We start from the raw sequence: 26,312 nt of genomic DNA on the forward strand, positions 1-26,312 counted from the left end.
ACGTCGTCGTCCTCGCCGGAAATTTCGACGATCACCTTAGGCGGCTTTCAACAGTACTAGAGGCCATCAAGTCATCAGGGCTCATTCTAAAGCCAGAGAAGTAGTGCTTCGCTTACGATGAGCTTCTGTTTTTGGGCCACGTTATCAGCAAGTCTGGAGTCCACCCCGACCCGCAGAAGACTGCTGCCGTCGCAAACTTCCCACAGCCGATCGACAAGAAGGCAGTGCGTCGATTCCTTGGCATGTGTGCCTACTACACTCGCTTTGTCAAGGACTTTTCATGCATTGCTGAGCCACTGACACATCTAACTAAATGTGATGTCGAGTTCAAGTGGGAAACTCCGCACGCCGACGCATTTGAAGAACTCAAATGACGCATGCAGTCGCTCCCAGTACTTGTGCACTTCGAATAGGACGCCGATACCGAAATCCACACTGACGCCAGTAGCCTAGACCTCGGTGCCGTCCTAGTCCAGAGAAAAGACGGGCTTGAACGCGTGATAGCTTACGCTAGCCGGTCGTTGTCGAAAGCGGATGGAAGCATCGATAACATTCCAGAAACTTTCGATACATGCAGGCGCGTCCTGTGCTGTGCGATAACATTTGTTAGGCGGTGAAACGTGTCACCCGATAAAGACAAACAAGTACACGTGTGGATACAAAGAGTCCAGTTGCATCATTAAGCATAACAACATTGCTCATAAACGCCAACCAGACTATATTACGTTACGAAGTGTCGTAATTAGGCAATCAAAATCGCCAATCATTTGTGTGGTACTACGCTGTCTCGCCGTTATTCGACTAACAGTGGACAGGCTCATGGGCCTTGGAGTCATGTCCTTGTAGCTCCATCTGAGAGTGATAGTTTCACGTTGTTGCTTTAAGTGGGTTTTAGGTGTCTGTGTTCCTTTGAATTCGCAAGTGTAGAAGGCATGCATAAAGCAGCGGAAGAGGACAAAAGCGGCGGATTTGCTGGCTTGCGTCCCGACTTCATCGCCGTGCAAGGGGATCAATTTCGTTGCCGGTGGTTCCTTGTGTGACTGAATGTGTAGCGTTGTATATGCTTTGCAAACAGCGTATACAGGGTGTCCTAACTGTCATGCACCCATATTTAAAAATATGCAAATGCCACGTAGTTTCACACAACCAAAGTAAACTTGTTTTTCGTCGCTTGGAGGTACTCGGAGTATTTTTTGCATTCCGCCTAACTACATAATTAGTCTTAATTAAATAATCAACTTCTCATTTATTATAATTAGATGAAAAGTGTCAGTCAGAAAATTGTAGAGCAGTATGAAAAACTCGTGAAAAAAAATGTTTTTCCGCGCATGAAATAAGCCCGCGAAGGCACACAAAGTGCCTTGAGGCGCCAGTCGTTGTTGCCTGCTTGATTTAATCAAATATGCTTTATATGTTTCGCAGTAGCGAAGCTGGTGGCGACATCTAGTGGCGCTTTGTGCAACTACAATGCGTTTGAGAAATTTTTGCGTCGCCTTGGTGTTCTCGTCGAACCAAAAGCACAAAAGGAGTGCACGTTAATGATTACATCACGACCAGTCGCTTACACCGTCAGTTCAGTAAAATAAGTTATACACTACGGTACTAACTTTGTCGGTAATGGTTGCACACTGCATCACATGATTGCTTATAAAGAAATCTTCGCAATTGAAGAAAAAAATTGCCTTGACGCAAGGATCAAACGCTGGACCAGCGCCTCTTCGGACCCTGCCTCACTCGTCGGCCGATCCGACAAGTGTTCGTCGGGATCACGCATGGAAGGCAACAGACAAGCTACCAGATCGCACGGAAAACTTCACCTTCTCCTTGGGTTCGACGACGAAGGTGACACCCTTGAGCACGTCGGGCAGTACTTCTGTACGGTAAGAGGCTGAGTACTTCTCGAACTCCACTAGACCTTCGCTGGGCCAGGTGTCTCCGAGCGTTGGTGCGACGAGCAGGCTATCGCCGGCGTCGCCTCCATCCGAGGCACTTTTCTCAACGTCGACCTATAACGAGAAGTGAATACGTTAATTTTGAGGGGGCAAACAGTGGGAGTTTCGTACATGGTGGAACTTAGTGCTGCGATTCGAGTTGAGGACAGGACATTGTGAACTGAAACGTAAGACACGCACGAAGCGCCAGAATAATACGGCCTCAAATAAATTTGTTGGGGGAGTCAGTTCATAATGCTCAATACGTCTAGTCATCCAATGCAGTAACAAGTTATCAGTCGTGCAGCGCACCACTGAGTTCCACCGCGTCTCGCAACTAACCGGCATTTCACGACACATTAGAGAATTTGCTAGCATTCAAGTGTTACAAAGGAGGAGGAAAAAAGTAAAGGGGATGGCAGAGAGGTCAGCCAGTGTAAATGCCAGTTGGGTACTCTTAGCGCGTGAAAGAAAGTAGTACGAACGAGATGCTGTATGAAAGGCGAGATAAAAGAACTTGGTAGAGTCCCTCCTAAGGGCGAAGCATTCTACAGTAATAGCAAGGTTAAGCGTCGAACTTTAACTCCTCGGACGGTGTTCTGACTGTACGCGGGTACGACATGTAGAAACGACTCAGCACGCAGAGCAACCGCTGCTGGGAAGAAGAAACAGCACCCCAGCAGCTACCAGGCGTCTCACAACGTTAGCGTGATGAGGCGCGCCACCGATGGCGCTGAAGGCGTCCGACATCAATGGTGCAAGCATAGTTTCTCACTATATTACATATAGAGGGAAATCTGGCACCCCCGTCTATTGTAACTTTCTTAGCGAGCGCTATGGCGTCATGGGAATGACGGTATATCGGTGTGCGAGGCTTGTGTTGGCTGGTGTTGTACGAGACTTCATCTAAGACGTGGATATGGCTACACAAATAAGGCGTTCTTAAAAGAAAATCTCCATAAAAGGTTTTCATTCGCCCACATTACATTTTTTGATAAATGTTACTCTGCCACAATGCATAATCAAGCGAAGAAAAGCAAGAACAGACGGCAAACTGTTAAAAAGCGAGCGGGAATCTTGTCGTCTGTCCTCCAACTTTATAGGCCCGCTGATACTTTTTACGTTTGATATAACTGTGCATTCAAGGACAAGACTTCATAATTTATTTAAATAAACATTGTTGTTGCAATAATGGTCAGCACATAGCTCTTTACGTGCTGTTTTAGTAGGAAATGGAACACTGGGACCGATGGAACGATGCTAGCCAGGCGCGCCTTCAAGGTGTCTTGACTCTCCGAGAACGACGACAATCCGAAGCCACCATATACCTACATTCCCACTTAGGCAACAGTGCAGGAGAGCCGGATTTCACTCTACGTAGTATAGAGAGAAATTGTATGGGTGGAAGCATGGAGGAAAAAAAAACATATATAGGAGAGGCCCTGACATCCTGTTTGTGAAGACGGAAGAGCAGCTATGTTGGTGTGCCCTCTCCCTCTGCGCCTCCAGTCACCTCGCAGGAGAAGGTGGGCGCGAAATGTGAACAGGCATTTCTACGAGCCACCAAAGTGTGCGCTGTTGACGCGCGTCAGAACAAGCCTGCGAAACTTCTGCAACGGTTGTAGTGAAGCAGGCGCCCTCTGTTTTTTTTTTTTTTCACTGGCACGTTGAAGCAGACGACGAAGGTCTGCGCCGTGATTACGTGAATTTCTCTGTTACTGGCTGACACTCAGACTCACAGCCACAGAAACAACTTTCAAGCTTACACACCCCACTCCGAACTCGGCTTGTCTCGCGAACAGAATGTGCTTCGACAAGGAGAGGGGCTGAAAGGTGCTACCTCACTTTCCAGAAGTTTGGAGCAGCAGCGGCGAGAGCTTCAGGAGCGCGGTTGCTGTGGCAACGTTGATGTTTGGCACACCTATCCCAATGCTACTTTGCGGAAAACACCGCGTGACTTGCGCCACGCACCCTGCTAGCAGGGCTAGCAGGAGTTCCTGAACCTGCTTGGCCAGCCAATCGACTCTCATGCTGGCTGCGGAGCACCGAACAATGGCTCGGCTACACCACTGAGCTGATTGAGATCAGCGTTGGGACTGTATCTACGTCGTTCTTGCTGCAAGAGGCACTCCTCGTCTCTCGCGACCTTCTGAGCCTCCACGAGCAGGCCGCGCATATACACCGTCGTTAGTGAGATAGCACGGTGCCGGCGGTGGCGCCCAGGGCTTGAATGCGCCTCGGGCGGTTCCGCAGCGTAATTGCTATCACAAAATAACAATTAAAAAAAAATTTAGCGGCAAGTGCGAGAGAGATGCGCTAGCATTACGTAGCACCTCTTTGAGGTCTGAAATCCATGATATGACCGAGTTGACCACATTAAGTATGAGTTGTTCAGGAGGTCACTCGGAACACGCGCTGCCTCTTCAAGGATCGCAGTGCATCTGATGGTAGTCGTCTAATGCAGACTACCCGCAGTTGCATTGTATATATATATATATATATACATATATATATATTCGTGGCGGCGAATGCTGGCCAACCAGCCGACATGTTTGACAATAAAAACAGAAACCTTGTTTCCACGTACGTCGTCATTATTCTTATGTCTTTAATCTGCCCTTCTAAGCGATCCAATTCCCTACCTCTACCGCATGATCAGCTTTCCACACTTTAAACACATAATCGTTTTCCACTTTGACACCCCTAATCTCAGGCGTTAATAAAACGCTGGGAAGGGGCATGGCGTTGTGTGAATAAGCGTGATGATACACGCTACTAATTTTAACCCCCGTATCCAGAAACGTGCCTTAACTTGAAGCCACTACTTGACTCGGTCAAAATATTGCGTGGCGTTAACGCCCCAAGTTAACGCAATGCGTGTCTGGGGCACGTTCTCGCCATGCGTCATCTAGATCGAGTCAAGCATGGGCTTCCAAGCTAAAGTGCATTTCTAAATACAGGGGATTAAGTCTATTACACACACCGCTTGCCCTCAACTGTGACTTAGCAATGCGTTTAAGGTCTTTTATGTTAAGCGATGCCTGGACCAGTGGCTACCGATGCTCTCCTCCGACAATGGGCGATCATCCAATTAACGAGCGACACGCGCTGTATCTTTCACAAGACGGTTCGTAAAGTGTGCGAGCCGAATCCAGGAATGCGGATGTTTGAACGTTCAGCGACCGCGCAATCAGTTAAGATTCACGAATAGCTCGTGAACGGTGTTCAATGCGTAAACATAAATAAACTTTGCATGAAGTTAAATTTGCAACCTGCGCAGTGCACAGGTTTAAACGTGGTATAAGATATTACATGCTGATTAGGATAAACCTAAAATTAGGTTGTACGCGTACCATTTATAATAGTACGTGGCATTTAAATAATCACGTCACTTAGATCAATGTGTTCGTTGGATCTGCATATTTCTTTCTTCCAGAATACACTGTTTATTTATTTTTTCTCCATAGAAACCGCTAGCCTTTCCCCACAACGTATCATCCTCACCTCTGCGGGCAGCTCTGTGTATTCGAGGTCCCGCTCGAAGCAGACTGTGCCTTGAAGGACCACGTAGAGCGACAGGCACAGGGCTACTGTCATCATCGGGATCTGCGGAAAATGCGAAAGATGTGCTACACAGTTCAAGGACAAATTTTGTTCTCCTGCACTTTTTGTAGTCGTCATTGTGAATATGTTATTTAATGCGAAATTATTATATGCCGCATTACGCGATAATCCGCCGGGATCAGCGTGACCGACAGATGGTACTAAAAATGGCCGACAGTGCAAAGATTAAAAACACGTTGAAAAATGCTCGGATGGACGTCAAATGCCTCTGGGAGGTTCCTGCAAACAAAGCAAATTAATTGCTTTGAAAAGAAACTTTCGTACGTGTCGGTCTGGGTGGGAATCGAACCCGCGATTCTCGGTTCGAGACGAGCACGCTTCCCCGACGGAAAGGTGGCTCCATGCCAACAATCGTCCACGCCCTTGCACTGTGCGAGCAACACCCAAGGATGGAGGAGGAGGGAAAGAAGGAAGGAAAGGCAGGGAAGTCAACTAGAGGCACGTGCGCTTTGGTACCCTACACAAAGGGAGCGGTAGCATCCGAGGAGAGGCAAGAGGAAAACTTGTGGACGACACACGGTATCTACGCACAGGCACGCGAGCTCACTCCGCAATGCCGGCACGCCTAAGGATAAACGCATACAAAGCGAGCAAAGAAGCTTCTCCTCCGTAGTACCTCGCCAAGGTCAGATATTCAAGGAGCAACACCACCCAGACTTTCTCTCTCCTACCCGCCTTTACTCGGGCCGGCGCACATCCGTCGGGCGATTCCAGAAATGGCCGTCTGGTCTTGTAGGGCTGCCCTGTCACAGCCTACAGAGCGGGTGCAGTAAAAACCTACGGTGCGCTCCGAAGTGACGATCACGTGTTGAGCGATGCGTCTGGCTTCAACCGTGTTGTGCGCGCTGCATTCCCCTATTTAGGCATATATAGGCGGCCGGTTCGCGGCAGCCACTCACCGACAGGGACGAGCTGAGCGCCAGCGCCACGCTGCTGCTCGCCTGCTCCGGCGGCTCACGGCCTGCCAGCGCCACGGAGAACGCCAGGGCCGCGAGCACCACGACCAGGCCGCACAGGCCGGCCGCGAAGCGCGAGAAGCGAAAGCACATGCAGAACCCCCCGAAGGCGCGCATCCCGAGGTCCGACAGCCGCTGGTAGTGCAGCTTGAAGCGCGGCACCGCTCCCAGGCAGCGCACCGTGCTCAGCGAGTCGCGCGTCTCGGTCACGTGCTGCAGCATGCGGCTCAGGTTCCGGCTCTCCAGGTAGCGCGCCGCGTTCGATGCCTGTATCGAGTGCCTCTGCAAGAGGAAGATGGACAAGAAAAAAATTGGCAGTTTTGGCCCGGAACAGTGAAATAGATTGCAAGGGTTGCTCTTGAGCTCCTCGCGCGGTGTTCTAAACAATGCGCGAGTGTGACAGGCTGCGTAACTTCAGCTGCGCACTTCTGCTGCGCACTTCTGCAGCACTTCTGCAGCACTTCTGCTGCGGCGGCAGAAACATCGACATGGCGGAGTGTGCCACAACCCTGACGCGAAGAGAAACGCCGGCTGCAGCGCTAACGGAATTTCACATCAATGGCGCACGAGGCGAGACCGCCGTTCGCCAACCCTCAATGATAGGATCAGACAGAGTCAGCTTGACGTTCAATGTCCGTTCCGTTTATGTTAGTACATGCACCATAGTGCGTATCGTATGCGCATAGCTTTTTCAGCAGGAACGCAAAAGTGTGTATGCGTGCTAAGCTCACGCCAGCTGCCCTGGCTGGGTCAGTGCAATACCTCCTAGTTGTTGGGCATAGCCACTTGAGCGAGGTGTGGATATACAACGACTTCGCTTTGTCGTTTTTGCAGCTAAATGCAATGCGTGTCTATGGAGACCTCCTAAGGCTCCACGCGCAGGGCGTCGTCGATGCCAGGACAGCAGGACGCACCTCATGACAGGCTGCCAGGGTGAGAAGGCACCTCAAGTGTCCGTAGATCAGAGTTGTATGTAATTACAGGTAATTAGTTAACATCGGTTACGTTTTCTGGTCATTTCGTTATTTAACCCTTACTTTCAATGTTCGGTAACGCTCACTGTCATTCAATTATTGTTTTTTAACAACCACTTACGTGTAGCATCTTACATTTTTCACGGAACAAGCTCTGACACGTGGCGCAGCTTCGATTTTTTATTTTTATTTTGTGGGGGAGATTAAAGAATTTAAGAGGGATGAAACCATGTACATGGGTGATCTGTCCACAATGAGGGTCCTGCAGCTTTTTCCATTCTCTTTATTTTCTTTTCATTTCGCTACCCGCTGCCCCCTCCTCCCTTCCCCAACCGGTGACTGCAATACTTGTAGTTAAACTCACTGCCTTTCTATGCATGTTATATCTCTCTCGTATTACAGCTACACCTCAATCGCTTTAACATGATAGGCTTGCAAGTTTGCACACTTCTCTTAGAAGCGCGGCCTCGACATTTTTAATCATATAATAAATTTCACTCCCTCCCTCCTGGGAGCGCTTATAGGCGGCTGTCATTAGCGGAAAGAACTACTCCTCAATTATTCTTCGCTAACATTGACGGAAGCTTTTGGCCGTTAAACGCGTACGTTTCTATCCGTTTGATACTACGTGATTCATATACACCTACTTTTTTCGAGAATGTAACAGACGAACAGTACTTTTAGTGCTGAATAATACACACATTTGCTATACCACATTGCAGATTTGGTTATGTTTTCAAGGAACGTGACCATTTCTTGGTGTCTATTACAATTAGCCGTTTAACTCTACATGGTTAACCAGTGAAGGGCACCGAGACAAGGTCCACCACATTATGGCCGACACATTGAAACAGTGCTTCTATGGCTCGATAGCGATGCTCACTTCTGACGTTTATGCCACGGAATCAGCTATATAAGACCTTTCCGTATATTTGTATTTTTCGCTGGCCCCATCGGGAGTGCCCTCCCCTAGCCTCAGGGGAGGGGAGGGCTCTCAATGAAGTGCTGCACTTCATAGAGGTCCCAGAGCCAAGCATCACGGCACTAGGTAACCACAATCTTGTGAGGAAAGCGTTTCTACATTACAAGACAGCCCTCCTCTCCAGCGTGTCCACCGCGTGGATTGTCAGTGTCGCTGCCCACATGTTATCGCAAGAAAACTAGGGAAGACTAGCGAATAAAATTTTTAAAAGCAATTCCTAGCGAACATAAACATTGTGCCAAGGACTGCAGGGGGCGGGTTGAAAGAGACAGGCCCAGCTCGTTCTGTTTACTCTATTTGTGCAATGTTAGTAAACGTAGGGGGAGTGAAATTAGCGATAAAATGAGCAATTGCTTTTAGTAATTGCTCAAAAACTTTTGTGGGGAAGTAACTGGTCACTGTAATCGATCGAATTTTTTTAAAGAGCTAATTGCAATTTTAATCGATTACATTTTGCTGCAACGTGTACAAACCTGCGTGGGGTTTCTATAGCAACGAAACCAAAAGCATCTGCACTGCGGCAGTGCTTGTAAGAAAAATTTCTCTAGAGAAGGTAGCTGAAAAATCATCAGTAACACAGTATTGATACCGTGAAATTTCTACTGGGTGTCCCAGCTAACTTTAGCCAGAGTTTAAAAATATGCCGTTGCAATACCAAGTGACATGCCCGTTTGCGCGACGTGATTACTGTGCTCCCAAACATTCCGCGTACAAACGAATGTAGCATTTAGTAGGGTGTGCTGCCGCTTGAAAGGCGATAGGGCGTTGGCTGTGCGATTTACGCCAGCAACCCTTATCGCTTTTGTTGCGATAACGCGTGCCCTGTCGCCTCTAAAGCGGCAGCACACGCTGCTAAATGCTATGGTCGTTTGTACGCAGAACGTTTGCTAGAAGTGCAATCCCGACGCGCAAGTGGGAACATCACATGGTATTCTTTTTTTTTTTTTTTCGTGAGCATCTGCAGCAAGCGGAAAAAATTATTACTTAATAGATGAAAAGCTAGGAACTGTTTATACGGACGGTTTCGAAACCACTGTACAACCTTCATTTTTCGCCTAACTTCGTTGCTTCAGAACTTGGTTAATTAATCTTTACTAATTATGTATTTAAGGGGAATACAAAAAAGTGTGACTTACTCTATACAATACTCAGCAACAGCATTTGATCGCGTCGTCTTGGAGGGCATCGGCGTAGTTTTAAAACTCTGGCTAATGTTAGCTGGGACACCGTGTATAGTTTCGTATAGCATCAAGGTTTAGTGTCTATGCTCTGTATAAACAGTATCATACTTCTGTATAAGGGGAAGAGAATAGTGAGGAGCTTCTGCACATGTGTTCGTGCGCCAAGTAGTCCGGCAGAGTTCGGCAGTGCTTTCTCTTTCAGTCTCATGCAGTCGATACTGGATTAGCGTATCTTGCGACTTGTGAGGCTTTTGTATTTACCAAGACGGCGCAAGAGCAAAGCGAGAAAATAAAATTAATGTTTAATGCCCAATGGTGCATTTCAAGTTTTATTTAAGAATAAGTGTTGCAGTAAATAAGATGTTTCTGCTCTTCTTACCAGGTAAAGGTAAGTGAATCAGACTGTCGAACTATTTCACGGAGCACGCAACTTTCCGTTCGTCCTCACAGAAAATTGTTCACGAATTTAAATGCGATACTGTTGGCCCTCTTTGGCCTCAGATGGCCTCGTGCCCAATGACATCCAATAATCTTCATGTTACGATGCCGTATGGTTACGTATTCAAAGTAAACAAACAGAAAACTAACACCTGCTTGGCCCCTTTGCTTCTGCGCAACCCAAGTGCAGCACGCCAAGTTGGTAGGCTGCGGAATATTTCAAAAGTAACACAGGTGATATCAACTCGGTTCCATCTACTATGCCTGGCGAGATCTTCGAAAACGGATGCTCGGAAATATTCTGCCTTGAAAAGATGAAAACGTTTAAGGACAGCGAAAGTGGAGAAGTCAAAGCTAAGTGCATGGTCAAGCTAAGTGCAGGCAGTGTGAATTCTCATAGATGAACCTGTCTCTCCAGTATCACAGTTTAATAGAATTGAGGTGCAAGAAGCGAAGTTATGACCGCAGAGAAAGTCTGACTCTGCCATTTCGCATGGCAATAAAATTCGTTCAGCTTTACCTCCCTGCAAGGTTCTGTGCACGCAAGCGGGCGAGAGAACGCAGAAGACTGAAATATATAGAGGGCAACTGATTTGCATACACTAGTGGCGACTTAAATCACACTGTTCGCCCCGATGTCACCGGACCGGATACAAAGATACAGCCCTATACACCAGATACACCCCAAGTTGTCTAATTGCCTCTACGTTCGTGGAAAGTAATTTGCACGTCAGTACGTCCACGCGTTTGGAGGCGGCAAGAGATGATGTCAATAACATGCTTTCTGCGACGCATTTTTCGGCTTTGCAAGTGCTTCTGGCACGTGCAGTCACCAAGAGGGTGGCCTTCGAGATTCGCTTTTGTTACCCAGAGAGAGAAATAGCGCCATCCCTGGGGGGCGTATGCGGACACGACCTATTTACTGCAGCGTATTTGCGCCAGCGTTTCAGTGTATGCCGCACACATGTTCTTCTGCGTCGAAAGGTGTGTCTTTCTGCGCGTGCGCGTACACGTTGCACATGTGTCATGCTAACCCATCCAGCGAGAGCTTTCCTGAGCGTGTTTATCCTTTTAGTAAATTGCGGGGTTCCAGGAGGACCTCCCAGAAAGCGCTATATAGGGGCAGCGGCAACGCATGCACTACATATTAACGTGCAGCAGTCGAGGGGGGACGCGCTCTACCAGCGCAGACAGAAAGACGTGTACCATAACGAGGACCATGGCGACGATGGCGACCACTCCCACGGCCAGCACGGGTGGCGTCTGCGTCCCCACAACGACCAGCTTGGCGACGGTGATGAACGCGTTCTGCAGGCTCTGCTTGCCGCCTAGGTACAGTCGGGAGTCTATGGCGTCCAGATCCGTGGAGAAGCGCGCCAGTATGCGGCCCCGCGGCGTCGAGTCAAAGAAGGACATTGGACTGGCCAGCAGGTGCTCCAGCATGGAGCGGTGCATCAGCCGCGACAAGCGCTGCGAGCTCGCCGCCAGGAGGAAACCGCCGGCCGTGCGGAACAGCACTGGACACACCGTAGGGGGGAAAGTTACACACCGCGAGCGATGTTGAAACGCGCACGTAACCATTGCCTAATCTGCACAACGACACGGAACACAACATACGTGAGACAACCCGCAGCGCTAACTTCCGAACGACAGATTTTTCTTTTTTCTCCAGTTCTCACAGTCGTACTTATACCATCCGTAACGTCATATGACGCATGCACATTGCGAGATAAGAGCAAACGAAACTGAAAGAAAGACACAAGCAGTCGCTTTGAGGGCGCAGTGATTACTAGAATTTATTCTTTGTAATCAAACTCACGAAACAAATTTCTACATACCCACTTGCCCCAAGAGAGCAGCTTTGTATATACAGCTGAAAGTGTGCAGTAGTGAGTTGTGCCCGGCGATGAAACTTCATAGGCGTGGACTACGCATCCTTTAAGAAAGGGATGGTAGAAATCTTCGACTTAGTAATTTATTTTCAAGATAATTCGCATGTTTTCTGTAGATTGCCTGCTGTCTAAATGGGTTTAAAGAGATTGGAGCGGATCTATATTTGCACTAACAGCTTGCTTGGAAACTAAATTGTCGGCATTCAGTGATATAAAAGCCAGCCGAATGGCTTCCTTGATCTTCAACGGGAAAAAGAAGCTACGTGTGGATAAAAGAAGTTCGGTTACCCCAAACGTGACGCCTTTACACCCTTTTTCTGGGTACATGCGCAGCGCAGCAGTGGTCTGCTGAATAAAGGACGTTTATGGTGTTGGGCTGCTAAGCACGAGGTCGCGGGATAGGATCCCGGCCAAGCTGGCGGCATCTCGATGGGGTCGAAATGCGAAAACACCCGTGTACTCAGGTTTATGTGCACGTTAGAGAACCCCAGGTGGCTCAAATTTCCGGAGTCCCCGTCTATGGCGTATCTCCTATACAGATCGTGGCTTTGGCACGTAGAAACCCATAATTAAAAAAAAAATAATGGACCTTAACAAAGGCGCTGCATTCAAAACTATGCAAATTTGGGAGTGATAGGGAGGTTGCAGGAAAGCACTCATAAATGACCTCGGTATTTCCTCACGATCATGAACTACTACCGCCACCATGGACATGTGAACGTTCTCTGCATCTCTCTGATGACACAGGTCGAGACATGGCTTTCATTTTAGAGATATAAAAAGAATCTCAGCTTCGCCCGAAAGCCAAGCAGTGATTGCGGTAGCAAATTAGTAGACACCCAAAATAAGTAAGCATAGTAGTTTTATAGGCAGTATAATTTTTTAAACACTCGCTTACGTACTAAGTACCAATCATGGTGTCACCACGCACAGGCAAACATGCACGCATCACGCTCGATGACCGCGCACAGTCGCTTTCAAAACACAGGCATGAAGAGGCGCGGCGGCAGCAGCGAACGAAATGACCTTCGTGCTGTCTATCGCTTCAATGCTAACTGAGCGGCGTGAACAGAGCACACGCAAAGCTACAAGCCGAAGGCTCACCTAGACTCTGCCCCCAAAGTAGATCGCTTTCAAGGTAAAGCCCGCGCGACCGCGACATACGCGGTTGCTACCGAAGTACAACGGCCCCCTACCTCCCATCTCCCCGGTTCTTTGTGCGCGACGGAAGACGGCGCGCTTTCTCCCGCTTTCCTCATTTTCACGTGCGAGACTGAGCCGTGATCGTTGGTTCACCCTCGCAAGCTTTCACTCGCACATACAGCATATTGCGCGCGGGGATGGTATTATTGCCGTTGGACTTTATACGGAATATCATGGCGACGGCGAAAATGCGCCTTGAGTGTCCGTATAATTGCTATCGCAATAAAATCTATTTGTGCCTTCAGGGCGCGCCGGCTATACTTCAAATCGCGTGAACGAAAGAAAAGAATCACCGAAAAGAAGCCAAGAACAAGAAAAATTCTGCAGATTAGTGGTGTAAAATGGGAACAGTGTGAAGCGCGAAGGTATTGAATTACATATGCATATGTGAATAACAATAGCGTGTTTGTGTTCCACGAACCTAGACGGCGTGAACTCATTCCCGAGGAACAAAAGAGACATGGCGTAAGTTACCCTAAATAAAACCCTCAAATTGCACATCGAACAAGAATGCTAATCCGAAAAGCTTTGGTTTCTGGAGCTGACCAATAAGTGGGTAATTTAACCAAGGTAAAATAACTGTAGCTCGGTTAGATGAGCGGTAAACGTGAACGAAAGTAAAGGTTGATGTACTAGCGTAATTTTGCAGGAAAACTAATTTAATGACAGCCAGTGAGCAGGCGTATAGAAAAAGTCGATTGAATTCGTGTTCATTACACATTGACAATGCAACTATTTCGGACAATTCATGATCAATACTGAAGACACGAAAACTCAAGCGCTTATAGCAACAACGTTTCAGTCTTGACCTGTGTAATCTGAGTAGATGACAACTTTTAATACTGCCTCCGGTAATGTGCAGAGAGCCACAAAACATCCGCTCAATAATTCAAACATTTTTTCCACACTATGAAACCTCATATGCTCGCTCGCCTGCACTGGCACCAGCATCGTTTGCTTCACTAAACAGTTGTTAATGCTAATAATGGGCAACATCTGGAAAGCCAACACGCACAAGCGTAACAGTGAACTTGCTGAGCAGGTACTTAAGGGCTACTTGTTGATCCACTATTTCGATCCATGATTTCTGCCATTCTTCAGTGGTTGTGTATGTCCTCATTATTCATGTTTGCACGAACGTCTTTTTTCCAAGTGCGCTGCTTCAGCAAAGTTGCAAAGTGTATTGATACACCAGGAGACATGCGCGTAAACAGTAGTGTTGTTGACGACATCTTATGACACTGCGATCGGCATAGCGATTTCGAAACGTTTGTGCTGCCCGACTCTTCCCGCCGGAACAAAAATGTAAATAATGCCGTTGTAGTCATTATGTTTCTGCCGCCACTCGTGTGACGCATGATGCGAGCAGATATGTTTGTCCAACACGCTTCGAAAAAAAAATTATGGGGTTTTACGTGCCCAAACCGCTTTGTGATTATCAGGCACGCCGTAGTGGGGGCTTCCGGAAATTCTGACCACCTGGGTTCTTTAACGTGCACCTAAATCCAAGCACACAGGTGTTTTCGCATTTCGCCCCCATCGAAATGCGGCCGCCGTGGCAAGTAGTATCGAGAAACACATGGTTGCCATACGTCACCACTAGCTCTTCTGCTGACGTTCACGTTTTCCAGGTATTCGGGCGCACGTGTACGTTAACATACGTGCGAGCAATGCTAAAAGCTGCACGGAATGAAAGATGACGGGCCGAACGTGCCAGCCGCAACCAACCAGCCCGTGAAAGTTACCGTCGGAAAGCGAGATGGCGACCAGGCCTCCAACCCAGTTGGCTGACGAGCCAGCTCCCGCAGCCATAGTGTCGGTCCACCGCTTCACGTACAGCTGCTGCCAGGCCACTGCCCCGGCACTCGCCACGAAGCAGAGTAACGCCAGGGGTCCGCACACACCGCACAGCCGGCAGAGGGCGCTCACCACCTCCAGGGTAGTCTGCACACATCATACATGCGTGCGGGCAATGCTTTCAAGAGAGTACAGGAATGGCGACCGGTATCAAACATTAGAAGGAAATTCTAAGCGGAAAGTCGGTGCCTTCATCGGCTGCACATGTGCATCGTACTGCAGTGATGAAACATAGGCAAGTAAGCTGTGTATTTTTTTTTTTTTTTTTTTTTTTTTACGGATCTCTGCTGGCAAAATATTCCACGGCTATATAGCGACAACGTTGTGGCAATGCGGTTAAGTTCACTTTGGGACAGCAATTTGACCTTGTACTCCTGTGCTACTTAGACGTGCGTCGGTCGAGCCTACTGGCGGCAGACTTGAACGTACTGAGGAGAGCCGGCGTCGCCAGACCCCGTCGCTGTACATTGCACGCAGCAAGCGGGACTCGTGGCGGTGAGAGTTTAGAGCTGGATAAGCGCCTGAACACGTGACGCGGGGGGGGGGGGTCGACAATGTAAGGGATTAGCATTACCGTGATTCCTGTTCAGTGTTGTTTGGGCTGTGTTACGATACGCAGAGATACAACGCAAAGTCGTTGCATCAAGATATATTTTTCGCAATATTACACGGCCTCTGTCTCTGTGGTGACCCGTGGTGTCTGCAATGGTGCTGGCGCCCAAGTGGTGCTTGGTGACTTTGTTCCGGTGCTTGCTTGAACTTTTTGAAAATGCTAAGCATGAAAGCGCAGAGCGGCTTTAGCTTTACATTAGCAGTGGTCGCTCTCCTCTTTCTGGTACAATCCTTCCCGATCCTACAATATTCCCTCGTGCTGTTGAGTTCATGTCTTTGTAAGTTTACGCAATTGTTTGTCAGCTGAGCTCTTTTTGTGACGACACCAAAACATAATTACTTCTTGCAGTTTCAAGACAGTGTGTAGCTGATGTTGCATTGTTATTTTATTTTCCTTCCTACATAATCGTCGCATTAGGCCTGCGCGTTGTTAGTCGATCGTATGTGAAAATATTACAGGTTGAAGCACCCGAAGGCGAAATTATTTTCCTTCTGTATGTTGTGTTGCGTAAGAAACTCCTACGTGCATTTTAACATTTTGGTGAGTTCTTTTGCACGCTTGGATTCATTCTTTCAAGTTGGGACAGCAATTTGACCTTGTACTCCTGTGCTACTTAGAGGTGCGTCGGTCGAGCCTACTGGCGGCAGACTTGAACGTACTGAGGAGAGCCGGCGTCGCCAGACCCTGTCGCTGTACATTGCACGAAGCAAACGGGACTCGTGGCGGTGAGAGTTTACAGCTCGATAAGCGCCTGAACACGTGACGCAGGGGGGGGGGGGGGGGGGGTCGACAATGTAAGGGATTAGCATTACCGTGATTCCTGTTCATTGTTGTTTGGGCTGTGTTACGATATGCAGAGATACAACTGTTATTAACTGTTATTAACAACATTGCGCACTTCTAAATTTGAGCTTAAAGCGGCATCCGAGCTGAACGAATTTTAGACGCAAATTTAGCGTAGACACCGCGCCGATTTCAAACAATCGAAATACGTGGTGACTTATTTCAGCATTGTCACCGCTGAACACACTTTGCGATTTGTCGCACATAATTCATGCATCCTACCTTTGACGATGTTATGCTTTCCTCCACTGTGACCCTTCCCTTGGCCTCATCCTGGTCCGAAGTGTCCCTGTCGTCCCTGTAGTGAGAACATGAGCTACAAAACCATTGCAAGCAAAAAAACTTGTCTTGAGCGCATTTATTCTTTACATGCAAAATTCTTAACCAGCGTCTGACAAAAGGAAGTGACAGAGGGTTACCTGGGCCAGACCTCGGTGCCAGTTAACACCGTCATGTAGCTATCTCGCTTGGCTTTTGCAGTGACTTGCTTTTGTGACTCGTTCGTGCTCATTGGTGTTACTGCGGTAATCTTATGGTTAGCTGAACTCAGGCAGGGGAATAGCAACCACTGGACCCTCGATGCCGTTTAGGGGATCAAAATCACTCTGACGACACTGCTCTAATACCGACACTTGTTTATCTTTATCGAGTGACTACGTTTCGCCGCCTAACCAATGTTATCCCACAGCGCAGGACGTGCCTGCATGTATCGGAAGTTTCTGGACTGTTATCGATGGTTCCATTCGCTGTCAGCTGCCACCGAACCTTGTGTATTCTGATTTCTTGTATGCGCGACGTGAATGGCGTAGAAAATTGCCGTGCAACAACAGGGAAAGCTATAGAATGTTTGTTGGATTAAAGGCATTCGCCTCACGAATCGTTTCGAAAACACGTCTAAAAGTTGTTTCAAAAGGAAATAGTTCTGCGCAGTCAATGTTTCTGCTGCCACTCCCTCACTGCCTTTCTCTCTCTCTACCCCATTTTCACATTCCCTACTGTTCCAAAATATGTGCACCGAGGTCAAGCGGAGCTGTGTCAACGAGCCGAGTTGTAGTTTGGGCATGTCCGTTATGTCATCTTCATCATGCATTTAATTCAACATCATACCGGCTGCTCTGGCCCACAGTGAAAAACTTAATATGTGGCTTGACAGGAACTATGTGCACTAGACAATGGGACTAGAACTTTAGGCGAACATGGTGTACTTAGTGTACAGTGACAAGGTGCCTAGCAAATAAGACCTGTAAGTAGGTCCACATTTACACAGAGGTACATTTGTCTATGGAAAAGATACAAAGCAGCTCTTACAGGCAGTTTTTTACAAACATACGAGCGCCTTTTTAGAATGCAAATGATAATCAAACTTGAAAGTTACATAAATAAGAAGCAGACGAGCATAATACTTAAGCAGATATAAACAGCTTGCCAATACAAACTGTATACTGTGTACAACAACATGCATAAAAACAAGGAAGAAAGCCTAATAGGCGTGCAACCCGCTTGTCTTAGTGTTTAATAGGTAACAGACCTGATAGGTCGGGTTTTACAACCCTCCTTCTGCCGCGCTGTCGATTTGTATGGTCACATGATATTTATGCAATCTTTCTCTACTACCAGGTGGCGCAACTAGGCCATTAGCCATATTTACATTTACATATTCACACATATTTACATTTACGTATTTACATCAGTGATATTACATTGATACGGCCGGATCCGTTACCGGCTTTGGTAGCGATAGGATGTAGATGGAGAAGTCTTGAGGAAGAAAAAAAAACAATTAAGTAGATGCATACAAAAATGCTTGAATGGAAACATGTACATCATACCTGCATAAATCGAGCTGGCTAGGTAATTATTTGACCCCGCCCACTTTCCCCCCACAAAGGGCGATGCCAATAAATCATCATCATCATCATCACCATAGTGAGCTTTTCCTCCTCTTGCATGTGCTCGAACCATCGCCTATGCGTAAAAAAAATAAACGAAGTCACTCTGGCGGCCATCTAGCTTAGTTTTACGTAAATGTAAGAAAAAAAATATGCAGGTCCAACGCACAATTTGGAATCTAGTGTGAAGCCAAGGTTTTACGAAGCGGTCACTGATATTTTTATAAGTTTCCCCATTTCATTGTTGCATCATTGGCGTAAAGGAAACTGGTGCTCTTGTGCATCGATGTTACGCAGTGCGACAACTCTTATATTGGCTCGCATGTGCCAGACCACGTCCTGTAACTTAAGTGCCCCGGGTTGCGCATTGTTTGCATTCTTATGCTGCTATCGGTATGCGATGAATGAGTTCAGCGCCGGAACGACGCCGAGGAGACGTTGACAGCAGTCATATTAGCGACAGTCGAAGTCGCAAGTTCGGTTTGCAACCAACCGTAACAATGCTTTCTGCGCTATCTCTGTAAACGCGATGAAGGCACTTTCGCGCAGACTTGGCCCTGGAAATGCCTCACCAGACGTTTTACTCACTCACTAATCTGATGCTCATTGAATGTGAGCTCTTACAAAGCAAGTCTCCGCGGAACCCTCTCAACCTTGTCGAGGTCCTGCGTGGGTCGGAGGAAGGGCAATTCGCGCAGAGTTTTGCTATACCTGACATCGCAGGCCGTCGTCTGCCTGGCATTGGCCTGCCTGGAGTGGGCCGCCCGCACCGTACGCGGCGTGTCCTTGTGCTGCAGCAGCTCGGAGACGGTGGCGAAGACCGACGCGGTGCCGTCGTGCATGAGCACGAGCCGGTCCATGTGCTTCAGGAGGGAGCCCTGGTTGCACACAAGGATGCGCGTCTGGAAGAGCCCAGTAGTGCCGCATAATGGAAACACGTGTTTTGCGATGAATGTGGGGGCACGAGTTTTTGGGGCGCTAAACTAAAAAACGGAATGGAATGCCGTTTGCAAAAAACAAAAGAAAGAAAAGAAAGAAAGAAAACGTATGGTAAAGAATACTAATGAGAAAAATTATTTGAACTGCCTTAGTAAAAATTACCCTAAGGAAAACAAGAAATGGACACCCTTTCTATGAGAGTCCGCACCAGCCAGAAAAGGCGCAAAAAGTAGGGACAGGTGGCGCGACCGCTTTGATGTTCCTGCATGCGCTTGCCACGACGTACGACGTCATTGATTTCGGGGGCGTCTGCTCGTGGCTGGTTAAACTTCTAGCGCCAAGAACCGAAGACATGTTATCGTCAAAGAGCCAAAGGATAACCCCACAATTTTCGAGAACCTTTTTATTAGCCATGATAGCCGAAACACGAAAAGAAAAGTACATTGACATCCGGAACGTCACACTGACGAACATGTGCTGGGTTTTAGGCGCGGAACAAAAAAAAGGCATTTTGCGAAAAATAAAGGAAAGCCTAAGTAAGTGGTCTTCTAAACATCACTTTCTCATCTAGTTATGAACTTATTACAGAGAAATGAACGAACATTGGGTTTTGAGTAAATACCTTATGAATACAAAACTAATTTAGCATTTCTCTTTAATGTCCCTAATGACCGCTGGATTTCGCGTTATAAACTTCACACCTTTAAAGGTGTTGGGTTGTCCCGTGGCTAATACCCTTACCTTTAGGTTTATAAGCACTCTTATTGAACGCGACAACGAGCTCTAAATACACGATCGGCCGAAGAGCTGAAAACTGCTTATTAATTTTGAGCGCCGAGGGCGTACAGATGTATCTGACACAACAGTTTGACAGCAGAAGACATGGAACTTTATTTAAGGCAGTATTTGTGTCGTCTGTCGCAGCTGTCATGATTCTTGCAAAGCACAAGGAGTCTGCATACAACAAAAAAAAAAAAACGCATTTCTCGCCACCAACAATCCCATCCTACCCCCTAAACGTGAGGGCGTTATAGCCACAGGACAACTAAACACCATTTAATACACCCATAAAGGTGCACAATAGTTTAGTTTGAAAGATTGGCTATGGCGCAGTCTGCAAGCTGCACGGAACTTAAGGAACACGTCTGTGCCCTCAGTGGGGGCTTCTGTAGGATGGCAGCGTGCCGTACGTGGCGGATACTTAGTGCGCAGCAAAGTGCTCGTATCCAGTATACATAGGCAGAGTTCACTACATTATACGCCTTTCAGCGAATGAGGGTTTAATTAAATCGGTGTATATCTGACACCCTTACACTCCAAAAAGAATCCGAGGGTGTGAGTCGTGAACCAATTAACACCTTTATTCGATTTAAGGGTGTAAATTGTTTTACGGCGTTGGACTACGCACGCATGCACAGATTCGCACAAACCGTGTTTCGGAGCAGCCCGCTCTTGCCGACGACGTGCTTGAAGACCCTGGCGGCCACCGTGGGATCAAGTGCGCTGAGCGGATCGTCGAGCAGGTAGATGTGCGAGCAACTGTAGACGGCGCGCGCCAGCGAGATGCGCTGCTTCTGGCCACCGCTCAGTGTCTCGCCCTGTTGCGTTGAGCACCGCCGACGAGGATGTGAAAGGCATGGATGGATGAGCGAAGCAATGATGGCCAAATGTCCTTCCCGAACACACTACTGCGAATAATTGATATCGCTGGCCTTGTTTGCAGTGAACGTGTGCTTGAATATATGAATGGAATAAAGCCGCATCGCATTTTTTGTCGGCACCGTGCCTGTGAGCCGCGGCCTCCTAGCGTCCCCATTCTGAGGTAATACAAGCTATTTGTATCAGACAGAAAGAGGTCTGTGCAGATGACACGTCTCTGTTGGGGCGTAACAATGAACAAAGGACCTGCCGTGGTTACTTAGTGGCTATGGTGTTGGGTTCCTAAGCACGAGGTCGCGGTATCGAATCCCGGCCCACGCCTGCCGCAATTCGACGGGGGCGAAATGTGTAAAGACCCGTGTACTTAGACTTAGGTGCGCGTTAAAGAACCCCAGGTGGCCCAATCTTCCGGAGTCCCCCACTTCGGCGTGCCTGATAATCAAAAAGTGGTTTTGGCACGTAAAAACCGATAAATAAATCATTTTTTTTAATCAACAGGTTTTTTTTTATTTTTCTGAGAGTGTTGCGACTTGGTTGTTATGCGTCGCAAGAAAACTACGGTGGTCCTCGCCACTTACGCATGTGCAGTCTGCGCACCTTGCTTGTTTCCTTGGATGTATTATAACTGCCCCTAACACACTTTATTGGCGAGTCGGCGATTCTCTTGTGCCAAGCTTCTTTCGTCCCGTCTAAGGCGTGCGCTTAATTGTGAAGGCAGCAAGTAGGTAATTAGATTTGATGTAAAAGCTGTCATGATATAGCATAGGCCCGATTCATAACTGCACGTGCCACCAGGTGAGCTTCGGAAAAGGCTTTCGTTTTGCAGCTCACCTTCCGGTGCTCACACCTGGACGATGGTCCGACCAGCATGAACCTTCATTTCCACACCAGCTGTTATTCGTGGATGTGTTTGTGAGTGCTTCCCATCATTTTCATCTTTTTACACTTGTTTTCCCCAGCCAGAAGAACCTTCCGAATAAATTTTAGGGCCCAGGAAGAGGACCTTAGTGTTGAAGCAATGAACGACAATCTTGTGGGCATCGTTAAGGAGTGTGCAATAGAAGGCGGTGGTAACTTCGTTAGACAGGATACCGGTAAGCTATCGCAGGAGACAAAAGATCTGACTAAGAAACGCCAATGTATGGAAGCCTCTAACCCTACAGCTAGAATAGAAGTGGCAGAACTTTCCAAGTTAATCAACAAGTGTAATATGGATAGAATTGAGCATGCTCTCAGGAACGGAGGAAGCCTAAGAGCAGTAAAGAAGAAACTTGGAATAGGCAAGAATCAGATGTATGCGTGAAGAGACAAAGCCCGCAATATCATTACTGATGTGGATAAGATAGTTCAAGTGGCTGAGGAGTTCTATAGAGATTTATTCAGTACCAGTGGCACCCACGACAATAATGGAAGTGGGAATAGTGTAGAGGAATTTGACACCCCAAAAGTAACGCCGGAAGAATTAAAGAAAGCCTTGGGAGCTTTGCAAAGGAAAAAGCCAGCTGGGGAGGACCAGGCAACAGCAAATTTGTTGAAGGATGGTGGGCAGATTGTTCTAGAAAAAGTGGCCACCCTGTGTACGCCATTCCTCATGAACTCGAGCGTACCGCAATTGTGGAAGAACGCCAACATAACCTTAATCCATAAGAAAGGGGACGCCAAAGACTTGAAAAATTATAGACCGATCAGCTTACTGTCCGTTGCCTATAAATTATTTACTAAGGTAATCCCAAATAGAATCAGGAACACCTTAGACTTTATATTTAGCGTTGATTGATTACGAGAAGGCGTTTGATTCAGTCAAAACCTCAGCAGTCATGCAGGCATTACGGAATCAAGGTGTAGACGAGCCGTATGTAAAAATACTCAAACATGTCTATAGCGGCTCCACAGCCACTGTAGTCCTCCATAAAGAAAGCAACAAAATGCCAATAAAGAAGAGCGTAAGGCAGCGAGATACGATCTCTCCAGTGCCATTCACAGCGTGTTTACGGGAGGTATTCAGAGAACTGGATTGGCGAGAATTGGGGATAAGAGTTGATGGAGAATATCTTAGTAAATTGCGATTCGCTGATGATATTGCCTTGCTTAGTAACTAAGGCGACCAATTGCAATGCTTGCTCACTGACCGAGACAGGCAAAGCCTGTCCCGGTCAGTGACAGGCTTTGCAATCGGTCGCCTGAGTTACTAAGCAGAAGGGAGGCAGAAGGTTAGGTGGGCGGATGAGATTAAGAAATTTGCGGGGACGACATGGCCACAATTAGTACATGACTGGGGTAGTTGGAGAAGTATGGGAGAGGCCTTTGCCCTGCAGTGGGCGTAGCCCGGCGGATGATGAATAGACGTAGCATCTGTACAGCAAGACTCAGTGTCAGCGTGAGTCAATTCTCGCGGGGGCTTGATTGCAAAAATAGCCGGAGTTTGCAGTGTTTGCTGCACCTGAACATCACTCACTTTTTTTCGCGCCTGCATTGACACGCGGCAAATCTTTGTGTATCTGTGCTTGTGCGCTTTGTTTAACACATGAAGCAGACACCAACATTGATTACCAAGATTTTTGGCAAAACACATAGAGGAACTAACGCTGGCAGCTAGCTCTCTGCGATGAGAACTCAGAATCGCACCACTATTACATGTCTCTCACCTTCTCTCCGACCTCAGTCAGATCACCGGCAGGAAAAGTGTTAAGGTCATTGAGAAGTTCGCAAGCCTTGATGACTCGTGCGTACAGAGCTGGGTCGAACCGTTTCCCGAACGTGATGTTGTCCCTGACGGTCATGTTGTATATCGCCGCCACCTGAGACACGTACGCAATGGAACCCTGCGTAGATAATATCGTTCGTCGTTCCGGTGAACAGACCAATACTGTTTTGAGACAGCGATCAACGTGAATGAAAGAGAAAAAAAATCCCCGCCGATTATGATACTGCCTAATGCGAAATTTGAGCGAAGCTCTATACGTGTTGTGATATCGCGATATATTGGGTGACGAAAGCAATCTGTCTCGTGCGGCACATTGCAAACGGAGTGAGGGGTGGCGCGACTGCCTCGCTAATCGAGAGATCGCCAGAGGCATCGAGTTGGTGACGCGCGGGCACAATTCCCTGCAGCCGCCGCAGACAGACATTCGCTAATGCAGCACTTTGTTTTCCTGCTCGGAACCGGCGTACCTGCTCGCCGCATGCCATCGGTGAACAGACGACGGCGCGCTACCCTGCTGTCATCTTGTACCGGTTGTCGCCGCAGAGCCTGTCTTGCGTGGCAGTACGCTTTTCTTCTCATCATTTCGTCATACTTTCCTCCTCGGCTTTCCGCCTCATGCTTTTGCTGTAGTCTGCTCCCCCGCTTTCCTCCTCGCGTTCTCTTTGCTATCGCTGCCTTTCATCCCCCGCTGAGTTCCGCGTTCGCTCTTCTCGTGTCTCCGCGGTGGCGCTAACGTGTTTGGTGCGCGAGCGCCACGGTCACGCGGCGTTTTCGGCAAACCTTGTTTCCCTACAACAACGGCAGCAAACGCCTTTGAAGAGTAGTACTGCTTGTTGAAAGACATTAGCTCTGCTTATGCTCAAGCAGAGTTTTAGTTGTAGTCAATTAAATATAATCGGTTGCCACCAAAACTCATTTTGAGCCTACTATATAATCGAGGAGAGCTGAAATTATCCTTGGGCATAAGCAGAGCTAGCGCGTATAAAGGAATAGTACAACTCCTCAAACTGTTTGCTGCTGGTATTTGATTACTGTTGAGGTACGGAAAAGTAGGTCACATCAATGCCGGCTATCGAAACTTAAGAAAAATTATAATTACCCTTTTCCCATAAAACACTCACATAAATACAATAGACATAGCTGCGTAGTAAGCCTAGAGAAAAAAGAAAAGTTAATGTAAACAAGGCAAAGAAATCTACGCAGAAAGAGCGTCATACAGTCGGCGTTAAGAGATGTCGATGCCCACTGTACAATAGAAAGCACTGCCATACGCGAACACAAGAAAGTCATATTGTCCTAACAGTTTAAAAAACAAATGCAAAGTGCAAGTAGAGATCGCGAATATCTATTTATAAGTCAAAGCAAATTATTCAGGATGCTATCTACAAGGTTTCTGACCATTAGAACAATAAAACCACATCTTGTCTTTAGTTCAGTATGACCATGGACCACAAACGTAGTAGCCGGCGCGACCATTGTTCAGAAGTTTTAGGGAGCGTGCTGGCCAGTGCGTACCGACGTGCGAAGGGTGCCTCGCGTGCGATGCATGTCACCCAAGATGGCGGCCAGCAGAGAGGACTTCCCGCTGCCAACGAAGCCTACGACGGCCACCAAGGACCCGGGCGCTGCTCGGAAGGTGACGTCCCTGAGCGAAGGCTCGCTGGGCATCGGAGAGGAGGAGTGGCACGAGTGATGCGTCCACGAGAAGCTGCACCCGGAGAGCACCACTTCCCCTGCGCGCGCAGGAGTAACCATTGGCAGGTGTTGCCTCACGCGAATCCTATGCACAACTGACAGACGTCGATTTTTTTTGTCTGATCGCTGCAGATTGCATTTCATCGTGGTTATCGTAACCGTCATTACCGTCATCACAATTACGTCCGATTAACCAATGCAAGCTCGCGTGCAGGCACTGCAAGCCTACACACTATACGTCTGCTCTAGAAGAAAGAAAGGCACCCTGTCATCAGCAGGCTGGGTAGCCGACTGTCCTTGGTCGTTCCCAATTCCACCGCAGTGACACGGCAGTCATCGAAAGATGACACGTCCTTTCTCAACTGCCCTACGGTAAATTTCCCACATGACCGCAACAGATTGTTTGTGGGTTCTACGGCGCAGTGCAAGTTTTCTTCAATGTACCTCTTGAAGACCGCCTAAGGCCTCTCAGAAAGTGAATCACGGGCATGGGTGCTGTACGCACCGCTATTTCTTCTTCAGATGGAATATGTTTCTTTGGCTCTTTCGCCTGTTTGCGGGTGGTCGGTGGGGTCGGACATTTACCGCCGTTACAAAGATGCCGATTCAAAGGGCACATACCGTCGTGCAACTGAGTTCCCGGGCGCGTCCCTCGCCGAACACACCGACTATTATAACTATTTGAGACGCACGCGATGTCGCTGCGAGAGCTTTGGGGCGTCTGATGGTTTAGATGCTGCGGTGGAGTGTTCGGGAAAGAGCGTCCTCCTCCTCGCCCACCACCCTCTTCCCTTGTGATGGACGTGAGAGAGGGCTCGGGCACCGCGAGAGGAGGATCTGTACTCGGGACAACTTTTTTTGGCTATGAAGCCAAAGCTACGGCGGCGGAGATTCTGGACATGACTGTATTCGTACGCAATGTAGTCCGGGTG

At 47.9% G+C, this 26,312-nt stretch overlaps 1 protein-coding gene across 1 annotated transcript in view; it reads right to left on the minus strand.

The window, feature by feature from the left end:
- LOC126528135 (ATP-binding cassette sub-family C member 3-like) overlaps positions 1-26,312 on the minus strand; it is a 109,847-nt gene that overhangs the window by 14,642 nt on the left and 68,893 nt on the right. Inside the window, exons 17-27 of the mRNA XM_072284544.1 lie at positions 25,201-25,418; positions 23,627-23,803; positions 20,753-20,920; positions 19,008-19,285; positions 16,717-16,792; positions 14,798-15,125; positions 11,293-11,603; positions 6,455-6,793; positions 5,436-5,537; positions 3,634-3,665; positions 1,818-1,959 (exon numbers count right to left, since the gene is read on the minus strand). Of these exons, the coding sequence (XP_072140645.1) occupies positions 1,818-1,959; positions 3,634-3,665; positions 5,436-5,537; positions 6,455-6,793; positions 11,293-11,603; positions 14,798-15,125; positions 16,717-16,792; positions 19,008-19,285; positions 20,753-20,920; positions 23,627-23,803; positions 25,201-25,418 (2,171 nt within the window). The remainder of the gene's footprint in view (positions 1-1,817; positions 1,960-3,633; positions 3,666-5,435; positions 5,538-6,454; positions 6,794-11,292; positions 11,604-14,797; positions 15,126-16,716; positions 16,793-19,007; positions 19,286-20,752; positions 20,921-23,626; positions 23,804-25,200; positions 25,419-26,312) is intronic.

Source organism: Dermacentor andersoni, chromosome 9 (assembly GCF_023375885.2).
Source record: "Dermacentor andersoni chromosome 9, qqDerAnde1_hic_scaffold, whole genome shotgun sequence".
NCBI lineage: Eukaryota > Metazoa > Arthropoda > Arachnida > Ixodida > Ixodidae > Dermacentor > Dermacentor andersoni.